Source organism: Bufo bufo, chromosome 2, assembly GCF_905171765.1.
Source record: "Bufo bufo chromosome 2, aBufBuf1.1, whole genome shotgun sequence".
Classification (NCBI taxonomy): domain Eukaryota; kingdom Metazoa; phylum Chordata; class Amphibia; order Anura; family Bufonidae; genus Bufo; species Bufo bufo.
In genome coordinates this window covers 606,380,143-606,394,076 of record NC_053390.1, presented here as the reverse complement: position 1 = coordinate 606,394,076, position 13,934 = coordinate 606,380,143, and the positions used below count along the sequence as shown (strand labels likewise).

The following is a 13,934-nucleotide window of genomic DNA, read 5'->3' as shown; positions in this document are numbered from 1 at the left end:
GACTGGTTTCACACAATTTTAACCACACTGTTGTACAATTTAATATTTTGCACAAAATCTATGTTACACCCACATGGCTATATAGAAGAGGACTTAGGGCTTCCTCTGACTGCCCCCGTTGTGGCGATCCCGAGGCAGATCATTTACATCTGTTCTGGGACTGCCCAATGGTGAGTAGCTATTGGAGCCTGGTCCAAAAGAATCTGGCGCGTAAACTTAAAATTGTTGTTCCTTTGTTTCCCAGAATATGGGTCCTGGGAGATTTATCTGAGGTTAATTATACACCCATAAAAAGCCACTTGTTGATTAAGGTGATGTTCTTAGCTAGGCTCCTGATCTCTAGATCTTGGTTTAGCTCTTCCGCCCCAGACTGTAATAACTGGCTGGGCTTGGTAGAGAAAGTGAAAAGCTATGAGAAGATCCTGTATAAAAAAAGAGGATCCTATTTAAAGTGGAATAGCTTATGGAAATATTGGGATACGGCTAATTAATTATGATCCTTCTTTTTTTTTTTTTTTTTCCTGCAGGGTGGGGGGGGGGGGGGGGTTGGGTTGGTGGACTGAGTTGGGGAAAATTTTAGTTGTCCGGCTTTTCTGTATGTATCATATTGATGAAGAATGTGAAGGTATATTAGAGCACAGGAGGGTCTCTAGGACTGGTGGAGGGGGGACTTCCCGGTACTAAATAATGGTGGAAATTTTTAACCATCTATAATATCGAGCGGTACATGGGTAGGGGACCGTGGCACGGAACCCGGGGGTGCCCGGGTATCGGGCGCAGCTCGGGGTACGGCTCTTCCCGTCAGACATGAGGTTCGATTGCGGGCAGGGAGGTGACACACGCGGTGGGCGCGCTACTATGTGCTCCTTTAAAGAGACAGAGCAGGTCTCTGGCTCTGTTTTTTGCTTACATCCTCTTTAACTGCCAAATGACACTCGTTTCGAGTTCTCTGCCGCACGAAATATCAATGTGAATAAACGTGAAGTACGGCGAACCATGTTACGGATAGTTGACTTAATCATATGGGGATGAGGCAGTAAAATATACGAGTGGGTTTCTACCACTGCGGTAAAGGACTGCTGGACCCCCCTCTCCGTTTTTTTTTGCTTATCAAATGCTTGCGATTAAGGATCGATGCAAGCTTGTCTTTAGGCAGTATGTGAGCATCAAGCGATCGGCCACATGAGTGCCAATCCTTCTGTTCGTACTTACCCGTGTCTGGGGGAGGGCGTGCGCGGGTGGCGCTCGCTGCTGGGCGGCTGTCGGGATTTCAGGCCTCTTGTCCCTGCAGTTTATGGGGAACCTGGGCTGAATGGGTTGCTTTGTCCATCTGCTTTGTCAGGCTTTGGATCTTGGGTGAGTCCTGTTACCCTCCCCAGTAGGAGACCTCCTTTTGATTATCAAATATTGAAATTACTATGGATATTCGCATGAAATTATTGTCAACTATGGACACAGATTAGAATTGCCGAATGTATGGAATTAATAACATTAATATGTAATATGGATTTAAATTTTCGTATTATAACAATAAAATATTTATAAAAAAAAAAAAAAAAAGATACCGGAGCCTATACCGGGCGAACGGAGCGGCGCCCAGGTATAATAGTAAGTGCAGTGGGATCCCTGGGTGCCGCTCTCCATGTCTGTATAGTTAGTTTAGATGTTTTATTCTAGTGAAAGGGCCTCTTTAAATACACTGGGTGTCCCCAAGCACTGACTCCATATATAGACATAGCTATATTTGGAGTCATAGCAGGGACTCCTAAGCTACGAACTCACACTGGGGGATTCCCTCACTGTACAGCGATCTTCTGCATAGACCTCAGTGGGTCCTGGCACCCTCCCCTCTTAAGAGCAGGGGATGCTTGGTTCTCCCATTGATTCTGTAGAGCACCCGAGCACTTTGGTGCTCGATCAACACTAGTAATTATCACTTAAAAATATGAAATGAAGGAAAATGTGCAAATTTATCTTTAACACAGAACACAAAAGAAAAAAGTGGATGCAATCAGAGGCATCTGGGACTTTTATGAGAGCTGTATCATGGCTCCCTATAGCCTGGAGGTTTATGTACATGAACCCTCACACTACATAATACTCTTTTGGAATTATGTAATATTTACCTTATACAAATACCATATTACTCCATAGAAAAGCTACATTTTCAGATTTGTAATGAGATCTCCTGATTACAATTGTGTGCCTTCAAATTGTGCATAGCAAATTGTGGCATTCATTGAGTTTCCGGTTTCAGGCTACAAGGCTGCCAGATGTGGGAACAAAGCTTTAGTAAACCATGTACTCAAGAGTGTTACATTTCTTTTTATCCAATTTACACTATTTACTTTGACTACACATCCCACTTCACAGTGTGATTCATAGACATAAACAGACCACTTCGCTCTCCAATTGGTTTAATTGCACTGTCTTTGATGGGACAAACTATTCACTTGAGTGTTTATTAACTGTATGAAGCAAGGATGGCTTATGTGCCAGTGCCATCAGTTGATTAATGTTTGGTATTGTTAGAAGGCGGTTTTATCTAATGCAGGACATTTTGTTTCCCTTTTATGCTCTTTTACTAGAGTTTGTTATTTTTAGTTTTCATTTTCTATTCAGCTTTGCAAATGTTAGATAAGGGACCCCATATAAAGATAATTTTTTATAAATTTAACAAATGGGAGCACTGCAGTGGGGAACTCGCTTGTTGTTTGCGAATGTAGCTGTGCTAGGTTTATAGCATTTAATGAGGTTAAAAAAACAATTCTGTAACCGTATATAGAGAGTGAGCGCCTATAGTGCTTACATTTTGCAATATAAATACTGTCAGAATTTTGCTGATATTAGCAGTTTCCTTGGAAGTGATGGCGGAAGAGGAGGCAGAGAGGTCTTACAGCTGTATTCTTAATACATTATGAATTAAAGGGGTTTGGAGACTTTAATACTGATAAGCTATCCTCAGGATAGATCATCAATATCTGATTGGGGGGTCCTAGTTGTCGGCTGTTTGAGAAGGCAGCGGCGCTCATAGTACAGCCACTGTTTTCTCACAGATTTCCTATTCCAGTAATGACATTCATGATGAGGTCTAGGTGCATTCCAGCCCCACTGAAGTGAATGGGACTGAGCGTAATACCAAGCCACTATACCAGGGATCAGCAACCTTCGGCACTCCAACTGCTGTGAAACTACAACTCCCAGCATGCACTCTTACTCATCTGTTCTTGAAACTCCCATAGAAATGAAAAGAGGATTCTGGGAGTTGTAGTTTCAGAACAGCTGGAGTGCTGGAGGTTGCTGATCCTTGCGCTATACTGTACTGTATAATGTATGCCGCTGTGCTTGGTGAGCAGGGAGAAGGTTGTGGTGCTCACAGAAGCACTGCTGCTTTCTCAAACTGCTGATTGGCGGGAGTCCCAGGTGTCGGACCCCCACCGATCAGATACTGATGGCAATTGGGCAAATGCACAACAGCTATCGGTAAAAGGCATGAAATGGTGAAAAGGGAATAAGCTGCTACCAGACACCTCGTGAACCGTCTCATCTCACCGATGTAACAAGGACTGGGTATGCTGAAATGTAATCTTCTCTCCCCCAACATCTGCTATCAGGGTCAAGAGGAACCCATAAACATTAGCTGGTTGGCTGATATCACTGAAATGAGACAGTTTGGGTGGCATTCATCTAATATAGAAGGCCTGCATTAATGATGTTGTCTCATGAAAAATATTCTACGCATTTCAAAGTAGCGCCTGAATACTTTGTAATTAGTTGTCATTATAAATTGAGTACAGCCACTGAGTTATTCACTGAAATCTACAGTGGGGCAAAAAAGTATTTAGTCAGCCACCAATTATGCAAGTTCTCCCACTTAAAAAGATGAGAGAGGCCTGCAATTTTCATCATAGGTACACTTCAACTATGAGAGACAGAATGGGGGAAAGAATACAGGAAATCACATTGTAGGATTTCCAATGAATTCATTGGTAAATTCCTCAGTAAAATAAGTATTTGGTCACCTACAAACAAGTAAGATTTCTGGCTCTCACAGACCTGTAACTTCTTCTTTAAGAGGCTCCTCTGTCCTCCACTCGTTACCTGTATTAATGGCACCTGATTGAACTTGTTATCAGTATAAAAGACACCTGTCCACAACCTCAAACAGTCACACCCCAAACTCCACTATGGCCAAGACCAAAGACCTGTCGAAGGACACCAGAAACAAAACTGTAGACCTGCACCAGGCTGGGAAGACTTAATCTGCAATAGGCAAGCAGCTTGGTGTGAAGAAATCAACTGTGGGAGCAATTATTAGAAAATGGAAGACATACAAGACCGCTGATAATCTCCCTCGATCTGGGGCTCCACGCAAGATCTCACCCCGTGGGGTCAAAATGATCACAAAAACTGTGAGCAAAAATCCCAGAACCACATGGGGGGACCTAGTGAATGACCTGCAGAGAGCTGGGACCAAAGTAACAAAGGTTACTATCAGTAACACACTACGCCGTCAGGGACTCAAATCCTGCAGTGCCAGACGTGTCCACCTGCTTAAGCCAGTACATGTCTGGGCCCGGCTGAAGTTTGCTATAGAGCATTTGGATGATCCAGAAGAGGATTGGGAGAATGTCATATTGTCAGATGAAACCAAAGTAGAACTTTTTGGTAAAAACTCAACTCGTCGTGTTTGGAGGAGAAAGAATGCTGAGTTGCATCCAAAGAAAACCTACTGTGAAGCATGGGGGTGAAAACATCATGCTTTAGGGCTATTTTTCTGCAAAGGGACCAGGACGACTGATCCGTGTAAAGGAAAGAATGAATGGGGCCATGTATCTGGAGATTTTAAGTGAAAACCTCCTTCCATCAGCAAGGGCATTGAAGTAGAAACGTGGCTGGCTCTTTCAGTATGACAATGATCCCCAACACACCGCCCGGGCAACGAAGGAGTGGCTTCGTAAGAAGCATTTCAAGGTCCTGGAGTGGCTTAGCCAGTCTTCAGGTCTGAACCCCATGGAGGGAGTTGAAAGTCCGCGTTGCCCAGCAACAGCAAAAAAAATAACTGCACTAGAGATCTGCATGGAGGAATGGGCCAAAATACCAGCAACAGTGTGTGAAAACCTTGTGAAGACTTACAGAAAACGTTTGACCTCTGTCATTGCCTACAAAGGGTGCATAACAAAGTATTGAGATGAACTTTTGTTATTGACCAAATACTTATTTTCCACCATAATTTGCAAATACATTCTTTAAAAATCAGACAATGTGATTTTCTGGATTTTTTTTTTCTCATTATGTCTCTCATAGTTGAGGTATACCTATGATGAAAATTACAGGCCTCTCTCATCTTTTTAAGTGGGAAAAATTGCACAATTGGTGGCTGACTAAATACTTTTTTGCCCCACTGTATCTGTATTGCGCCACTTAATCCTTGCTCTTTTTCTAATTTCTCTGTCCAGCTCACTAAAGTGGATGCACATGCTCAGTTCCATCATTCAACTGCCACCAGCTGTACTGTTAGGAGAGAGACGCAGCAGTAAGAACACACCCACTAAGAAAGGACACCCACCCTTAGAAAGGATACACACCCTGAGCAACTGAATGGAGCTCTGGGTCCATGTGAGATATAGGGATGCTTATTGCATTGTTAGTGAGTGTCCTATGATATCTGATTTTCATTTTTTACGTGAATCACATGCGATAACTCTTTTAAGTAGGAAGTCAGCTTACCTATAACTATAATGTTGGCATTATGGTGGGGGAAGCTGGAGTACACGTAGCAAATCCACTCAACACATGAAGAAAACACAAACCTCCTGCAGATGTTGGTATAATTGACTTAAATTAGGACAATAACAAGTGTGTAACATGCAAGAATTCAGCGGAACTATCCCTCTTGGGGAGAGAGCACCTTAAACTGGATGTTAACATTCCACTTGTCAATATGATGTGTCTCTGCACAGTCTCAGAGAAAAGGAATAATGGTTGGCACTATGGGTCCCGGTGCCCAGTAATGGGGTGGTTTCCTAGTAATAGTGTTATAAAATATCATGGCACTCAGATGAAATGTAAGTTGCTTTTCGGTTTTTATTTCATCCGCAAGTATTTTTTACCATGCCCACGCAGTCTCACACTGTCAGCACTGATTGGACCCTGCCAAAGTTTTTAGGGACATGCTAAAAAGACAAAAGGGATGGTAATTCCCAGCTGTCAATGTATTTATATATATAAGAAGAATAACAGAGGACCCACCCAATGAAGTATTTACTAATATTTATATTAGGAGGGCCAACAGGTCCTCCTTAAATATACATGGTGTTAGGCTGGTTGGTGCCCACCACCTCTTATCTTCTCCCAGTGGGAACCACCTCCAGAGGGGTTTTAACTTCCTTCCTGTGACCTTCCTTCCGCGGTCCATGCCACTCACCTTCCCTTTCCTTCCTACAGACAGGCTCAGTTGCCAGCAGCACAGCTCCACTCAGTCCACGGAGGCAGGGGATGCTTTGTGCTTGCTATGCCTTCCTCCCCCTGTAGGGTGTGCCGGCTCCTCCTCTGGCTCTTAAAGAGCCAGTATTCCTGCATCTCAGTCTTCCCCAACCAGTGGCTGGCTACCTAGGGGTATATTACACAGCTTTCCATGTGGGAAAGTGTCTGAGCATTAGGTTCTAATAGTCTAGTTTCCTGCTAAGGTGCGTCATCGCTGTTTTGACTGTTTGTCTGTGTACTGACCTCTGCCTGTCTCTTGATTTGACTTTTTGTTGCCTGACTTGACCCCTGTCTGTCCCTCCTACTCATCCTGAGCTTCCTGCCCTGACCATATGATAAATTGCACAAGCTTTGTCTGCCCTGACCTTAGCTTATCCCTGACTTCAGTTTTTCCTGACCAGTCAGTGCTTTGCATCAGTGTCTCTTGACGCCTGTGGCTCAGCAGTTTACTGAATAGAGACTACTCCAGGAGGTAGTGGCTTTGTGATTCCCCTGCAGTGGAGTCCAGATCATACTGAGAAGGTATATGGATTTTTTTTATATCCCCTTTAAATTAAAAGTTAGTAGGCTTTTATTCACAAGTTTTACCATATTTGATATACTATAGTTTTGAAACTGTATGCTTGTTGAAATTTTGAATTCTTAGTTAAATTGGTATTACGATTTCAGCAAATACAGTAAAGTTTATTGTATAATGCAACAGTTTTGTATTGGTTCCTCATGGACTTCAAGACCTCGGCTTGCTATTGTTCAATGGGGACCATCACTTTTTTCTTCCAGTCAGTGATGGACACAGGAAAATTACAAGATGCAGGTATGATAACTTTACTGTACCTGTAAGGAGCCACGCACTTGTGTGTCCCTCACATGACAGGACAGATTTTTTAGCACCTGGAAGTTAACAATGAAGATGTTTATTGAATGACAGCAAGCAGAGATCTTGAAAACCTTGAAGAAATGATACAGAAAGCTTAATGAAAAATTGCACTTTCACCTTTAATTTTTTTAAACCCTAACACCCTCTTTTCTATCTTATTATTTAAGTGTTCTTTATTTAGATATGTTGGAGGAAGCGGCAGCCATGTGAGGGATCAGATCCGTTTTTAGAGAGGAATCTCCAGCACTTTGTACTTGCAGTGTGAGAACAATCACATTTTTAATTATCGTTGAACACTCATTTTGCAGGTTCATGAGATCTATGAGTGTCAGGACTGCGACAAGAAATTTATATCCGCTAACCAGCTTAGACGCCATATGATAACCCATTCAGGTAAAACGATGGACCGTATATATTGCTTTATAAATTTTATGCTGCGTATGTATTGCTTTGCAACAGCCTGGAGAGAATCCATATTTCTGTATAGTACTGTGGCTGAGGATGAGAAAGTCCGTATTTTGGAAGATTATTGCTCTTGAAATTCCTTGTGTTATCCATAAAACGCATTGCTCATCTTCCAACTTATAATCTTGTAGTAAGGCTTCTTTGAAGTCATTCTCTTTTGATTTAAGCTAGTTAATGCGATGTCGGTTGGGGAAGATTATTGTGAAGAATGTGGCAGTGTCTCACTATTCCATCCGCTATGAACCATCATGTTAAAAAGGGCATTAGATGCTTCTAATTGGCTAATCTTAATTGGACTGACTTAAATGCAACAGTCTCTCCGGAGCAGACTCTGTTTGCCTTTCATCTTCTACCTCCTTTTCAATGAACAACAGATTACATGTCCCCAATCATTTTCTGCAGAGAAGCGCCCCTACACCTGCGAGGTTTGCTGTAAGTCCTTCAAACGACTTGATCAAGTGACCGCACACAAAATAATCCACAGCGAGGACAAGCCTTACCAGTGCAAGCTCTGCGGGAAAGGATTTGCCCACAGAAATGTTTACAAGAATCACAAGAAGGTAAAGAAGCACCGCTGGTAATTTACAGCCTTTGATGTTTTATGTTAGTATGCCGAAAATGAGCATGTTTATAAGGAGATAATAGATCACACATGTCATATAACGCGGAATCTGTGCAAGAAGAACAAACATTCATATATGTTACAAATCAATAGCAATAAATGCACAACTTATATTTGCTTTATTATATTTAGAGATGAGCGATTCTTCAAAAGGTTCCTTTTGGATGCGCTGAATTTTTCAAAAAGTTTGGTTTGGAACTAATAGATTCGGACCAGAACCAAAGTTGCTCCAATTGCCCTGGGAATTGGTATATAACCTCCTCTAGTCCTCTAAAACACAGATTCTTATTTTTATTTTATTTTTTATTAAAAGCTCTTATCTTGTTTCATAAATTTTTTATGAATTTTTTCATTTTCCCTCGCCCATCCCCTCAGACTGATACGGCGTCAGGTGTAACTGTATCTACTTTTATCGCTGCTGCCGGAAACTGCGGTTATTGCTTGGTCGCAAATGACTGCAATTACCACTATTGATTACTTATGCGCGCTCACTTATGCGAACTGCTGCTGCACCCACCCCCCAAATAATAGTCAAACTTTGGTAATGAAAAAAAATATATACTGTCTGATACAGCGTCAGGTTAACTATGTTCTCTTATCTTTGCCTCCGCAAACCGCGGTTATTGCTTGTCCGCAACTGACTGCAATTTCCTCCTGCCTGCTGGTGACAGAACACTTATTTATACGCTGGGCGCCGTTTTACAAGATTCATCCAAATCAAACCTGAAAAGATATGGGTTCGATTTGGTGCCTAAAAAAATCTGAGATTCGGAACGAATCTCCAAATCTGCAAATAGATTCGCTCATCTCTAATTATATTGAAAGAAAAATCAGGTTTTGTTGGGAGTCAGTCCGCTTGTTACTCCCAGTAAGTTTTACTTAAAGGGGCATTTCCATCCACAAGATACACCATAAATATTTAATAGGTATGAGTCCCAACTTTGGGCTCTTACCTCCAGAATGGGGCCCCGTCGTACTCGACCAGAAATGGAGTGGTGGCCATGCAGCACACACGACTATCTTCAGAATTGATATTGATGTGAATGGAGAGAGACATACATGTGCAGCCACCTCTCCATTTCTAACTGGGTGAAATAGGGTCTCTTTCTGGAGAAAGTAGTGGGTCCCATAAATGTCACACATTTAAGTTTCCTTTAGGAACCACGCATGCAGCTGTGTTGTGACTCCAATTTGTATGTAGCCATTAAAGGGATCCCATTCTGTAGCATGGGGCCAAGTTTATACAGAGGCATATGGAATTTGGTATATTGGATTGTGTACAAATCCAACAGAAGAAGAATTGTCCCATGCTCCACCAGAAGCCACATGTATATTGGTTTTATAGTACAGAATATACCATACACAATGGCTCCAACAAAGCCCGTACTGCAGTTTATGGAGACTGTTCATCTCCATGGACTGTCCATGCATACAGCTCTTTCATTGCAGTGAGGTTCCGTTTTCTGACACCATGCTACCTCTATTGTATCTTTGGAAAGCAAAGATTTTGGGCAGGCAATGACAATGATAGTCGGTGCAGGAAAACTGCAGAGCTCACCACTGAAGACAAACAAAATGATTAATGCAGAGTCACCTGAGCATTAGCTGGATCATCAAAATGGACATTATAAAAAATGGCAAGCATTTAAATTAAAAGCTTTGGCCTGTGATGTGTCCAAATTGGATCCCTATAACATTAATGGAAGATTTCACTTAGATTCAATCAAAAATCAAGGCCTATGGAGAATACTAATCCATTGTATCTGAAAAAATATGTGTATATTACTTATTCGAAACTTGGAGAGCTTGTTAATTGTCACATTCATTTTCAGAGATATTGCCGTTATTATAATTAGAGATGAGCGAATTAAAAAAAAATTTGATTCAGATGGTTCGCAGAATTTTCTAAAAAGTTTTGATCCGATACAAATTTTTTTATGATGTTTTGCATTCAAAATCAGCTATTTCCCGGCTGCAGAGAGCCTGTAAAATGATGTAGAACACTGTGCCTTGCAGAAACATGCATAGGGAGTCTGCCGTGGTAGTGAAATAGTCACTTTGCATCTAATGATATGCTACATAATTAAAGGGAGGATGTCAATAGAATGTGCTGCACTGGGAACCATTAAACCAAAAGCTTGCCTACCCTAAATCCACACATGAACTTCAATAAATGTATAGTATCATTAAACGGTTTGTCTAGATGGTCTTTTAAAAAAAATAATTCTAAGGGTCAGAATGGCTTAAAATCCTAAAATAAGTCATATTCACTTCACTGATCCCCACTGCTCCTCTTATGATGCTTCCCAGGTCCCTTGCCAGTCTCTTGGATACTCAAATGAAATGCTGCCATCCAGCAAATCACTGGTTGCAGCACTGACCTGCCTGATTGGCTGAGTAGGAACATTTTTTGTGTTGAAAGAGACCAGAAATCCAGCAGAGGACTCAGGAAGCATCGACATGGGAATGGCAGGGAACTGGTGGTGAGTATGACTTTTTTTGTATTTGTTATACCATTTTGACCTTTTTTAAAGGATAATTTTACCAGCCTCAAATCCTTTTTTCCAGTTGATGGGTTTCTTACACTATTAGTCTGTTACTATGAATTAATATTTTCTTTTACGTCATCATTTAAAAAAAAATTACTTTTTGTTTGGCGTTAGTGATGCGCACAGATAACAATTTTATTTAGTGTAGAAGAAAACATGTAGTCCAGAAAGATTTTTGCTTAGTTTATCACTTTGCATATTTAGAACCAAATTAATACACGTTTTATGCATCTGTTTTTCATTTATAGCATTTGCAATAAAGACACATGTGGCCTGCTTTTGATGCAAGCAATATCAGTGAGCACGTTGTACAGACATTTTTCGTCTGCTATAACTCTATTCCTTTACTTTACTCAACTTCTTGACGTAGCTTCACACTAGTTCTTAAACTTTAACCCAGAATTTCTAATGTATTGCTAAGGCTGGACATATCCTTAAGTGCAAGTGTAAATGGATCACAGTCAAGAAATAGCCATGCAATCACTCTGCAAATAAGGGCTCAGTCGTCTGCATGGAGCCTGTACGGTAGTGCTTAGAGGATGTGATCTCCATGATCCATATGCACATGGAGAGTAAGAGATATTCTTCCCTACAAGCAATGTGGATCCTGCCACAGTTTTTCTTCTTTGCATTCAGAGTCGTACAGAGGTATATTGCTTACTCTGTACACATGTATTTTCCAATTAATCTCATCTTTTGATACAACATGGGTATATGTAGGTAAAGATAACATTATGACTAGTGATTGACGAACATCTGACGGGACGTTTCGCGAACGTGATCAAATGTTCGCGAACTGCAAGTTCGCGGCGCGTCCCATTCATTTTAATGGCAGGCGAACCTGAAAAACCTTCAGCTCATATTTGCAGCCAAGAAATAATTACTGTATTTTCCTGCGTATAAGACTACTTTTTAACACATGAAAATCTTCTCAAAAGTCGGGGGTCGTCTTATACACCGGGTGTCGTCTTATATGCCGGTATACGGCGTGCTGAAACTTACTTCCTAGCCGGATGGGGAGAAGCTGTCCTTCTCCAGCTTCAGGGACAGGCGCCCTCTAGCTGAGCCACCATGCGATGCATCCCTGCCAGCCACTCCTGAACCAGCCCTCCTGCCTGCTCTCAGTGGTTTTCTCATGCCGGCAGTTTCAGATTGCGAACTACCGCTCAGATCGTCTTGAAGACAGGGAGGGCTGGGCAGGCAGGGAGAGCTGACCCACCCTATCCAAGCAGGCTTTGTATGCAGTGTGCATGCCGTGATTGGCTGGTTGTTGTGTACTGGGTTGGATTGGCGATTCTGAGGGAAGGGAGGGGGAAGCAGGAGCATCTGCACTTCAGCCAATTCTAATGTTGGAACGGCGGATCTCTAATGAAGTTTGGTGTGCGTCTTATCTGTGGTGAAAAAACAGAGTCTATCTGGGGAACAGATACATGTGGTGGTGAATACAGTACAGCACCAGTATCTGTACTGGTTCATACAGTACAGCACCAGTACATACAGTACATTATACAAATGGCTAACAGTTAAGACCCCATCATGGCTCTACCAGCAAGAAGAAAGAAATATGAAGCCAGTTTCAAACTTAACATAATAACTGTGCTGCTGCAAGGCAATATGGAGTAACAGAAAAGATGGTTCGCGACTGGATAACAAATAAAAATTATTAAAGAGTATGCAAAGGGGTAAGTGTGCATTAAGAAGAGGCACCCCACATTGGCCAGAACTCGAAAAACATGTAGCAGTCATGTTGAATGACCATCGCCAAAACGGTTATGTATTGACATGAAATAAAATACATTTGTTTGCACTTCAGTGGGCCAAATCTAACCCAGATCACCGCAACAGATTTAAGGCCGCTGTATCCTGGTCTACTAGACTCTTGGAAAGGCATAATATGGTACTGAGGCAAAAGACGAAAATTGCACAACAATTACCATATCTTGATGCCAAAGTAAATAGCGTTGGAAGAGGGGTAGTCTTATACGGCGAGTATAGCCCAAACCCTATATTTTTACTGGAAAAGTTGGGGGTCGTCTTATACGCCCAGTCGTCTTATGCGCTGGAAAATATGGTACTAGAAGTGCACAAATAGTCCCACAACATGGACAGTGACACACCAGATGTATTATTCGAATTTGCGATCTCCATTCATTACTTGCGAAATATCGGCAATATAATTTTCGCGTACGCGCATGCGCGAATGCACTATACAGTAGCCAAAAGCACTATAAAGAAAGTATATTGGTATATAACACCCCGCTTCAATCAGTTTTTTTGGGGGTCGACTGGTATATCACACCAGTTATAATTCTTTTTTCCAATTCCGTTTGTCACTGTGTGTAGCAGAGGGAACGCAGCAAAACAGCAAACAAATGCTGCAGTACCCAAATGCACTATATAGAAAGTATATTATTGGTATATAACACCCCGCTTCTATCATTTTTTTGGGGGGGCGACTGTTATATCACACCAGTTATAATTATTTTTTCTAATTGCGTTTGTCACTCTGTGTAGCTGCAGTATCACTGCAGAACCGCACACCACTGCTGCACAATATAAATCCACTATAATATGCTTTCTATGTTAGAAAGTACATTATAAGTGTATTATACCCCTTTGTACTGCACACCTATCAATAGTACACCTATACCAGTCCTTAAAAGGACTTTTGTGGACCTATTTGATAGCGTTTTTGTCCCTAACAGCCTGTCCCTGCTCCACACAGCAACCTCTCCCTACACTGACAAAAGACTGAATGTAAAATGGCGGCCAGATCGGGTCTATTTATAAGGTAGGGGGTATGTCCATGTGCTGAAATGTCTCAACTGCTTGTCCTGTACCACCTGATGGATGTGTCATGGGTCAAAGTTCTTCACAATGTGAAAGAATATGGCGGACGCAAATATCTCCATATGTTTGCATGTTTGGCGAATCG

The 13,934-nt window shown here is 41.7% G+C and overlaps 1 protein-coding gene across 7 annotated transcripts in view; it reads left to right on the top strand.

The window, feature by feature from the left end:
* The window catches only part of PRDM5 (PR/SET domain 5), a 284,272-nt gene that overhangs the window by 135,323 nt on the left and 135,015 nt on the right, over positions 1-13,934 (top strand). For all 7 annotated transcript variants that reach the window (XM_040418393.1, XM_040418396.1, XM_040418395.1 and 4 more), the window contains 2 exons: positions 7,672-7,756; positions 8,231-8,388. In XM_040418393.1, the coding sequence (XP_040274327.1) occupies positions 7,672-7,756; positions 8,231-8,388 (243 nt within the window). The remainder of the gene's footprint in view (positions 1-7,671; positions 7,757-8,230; positions 8,389-13,934) is intronic.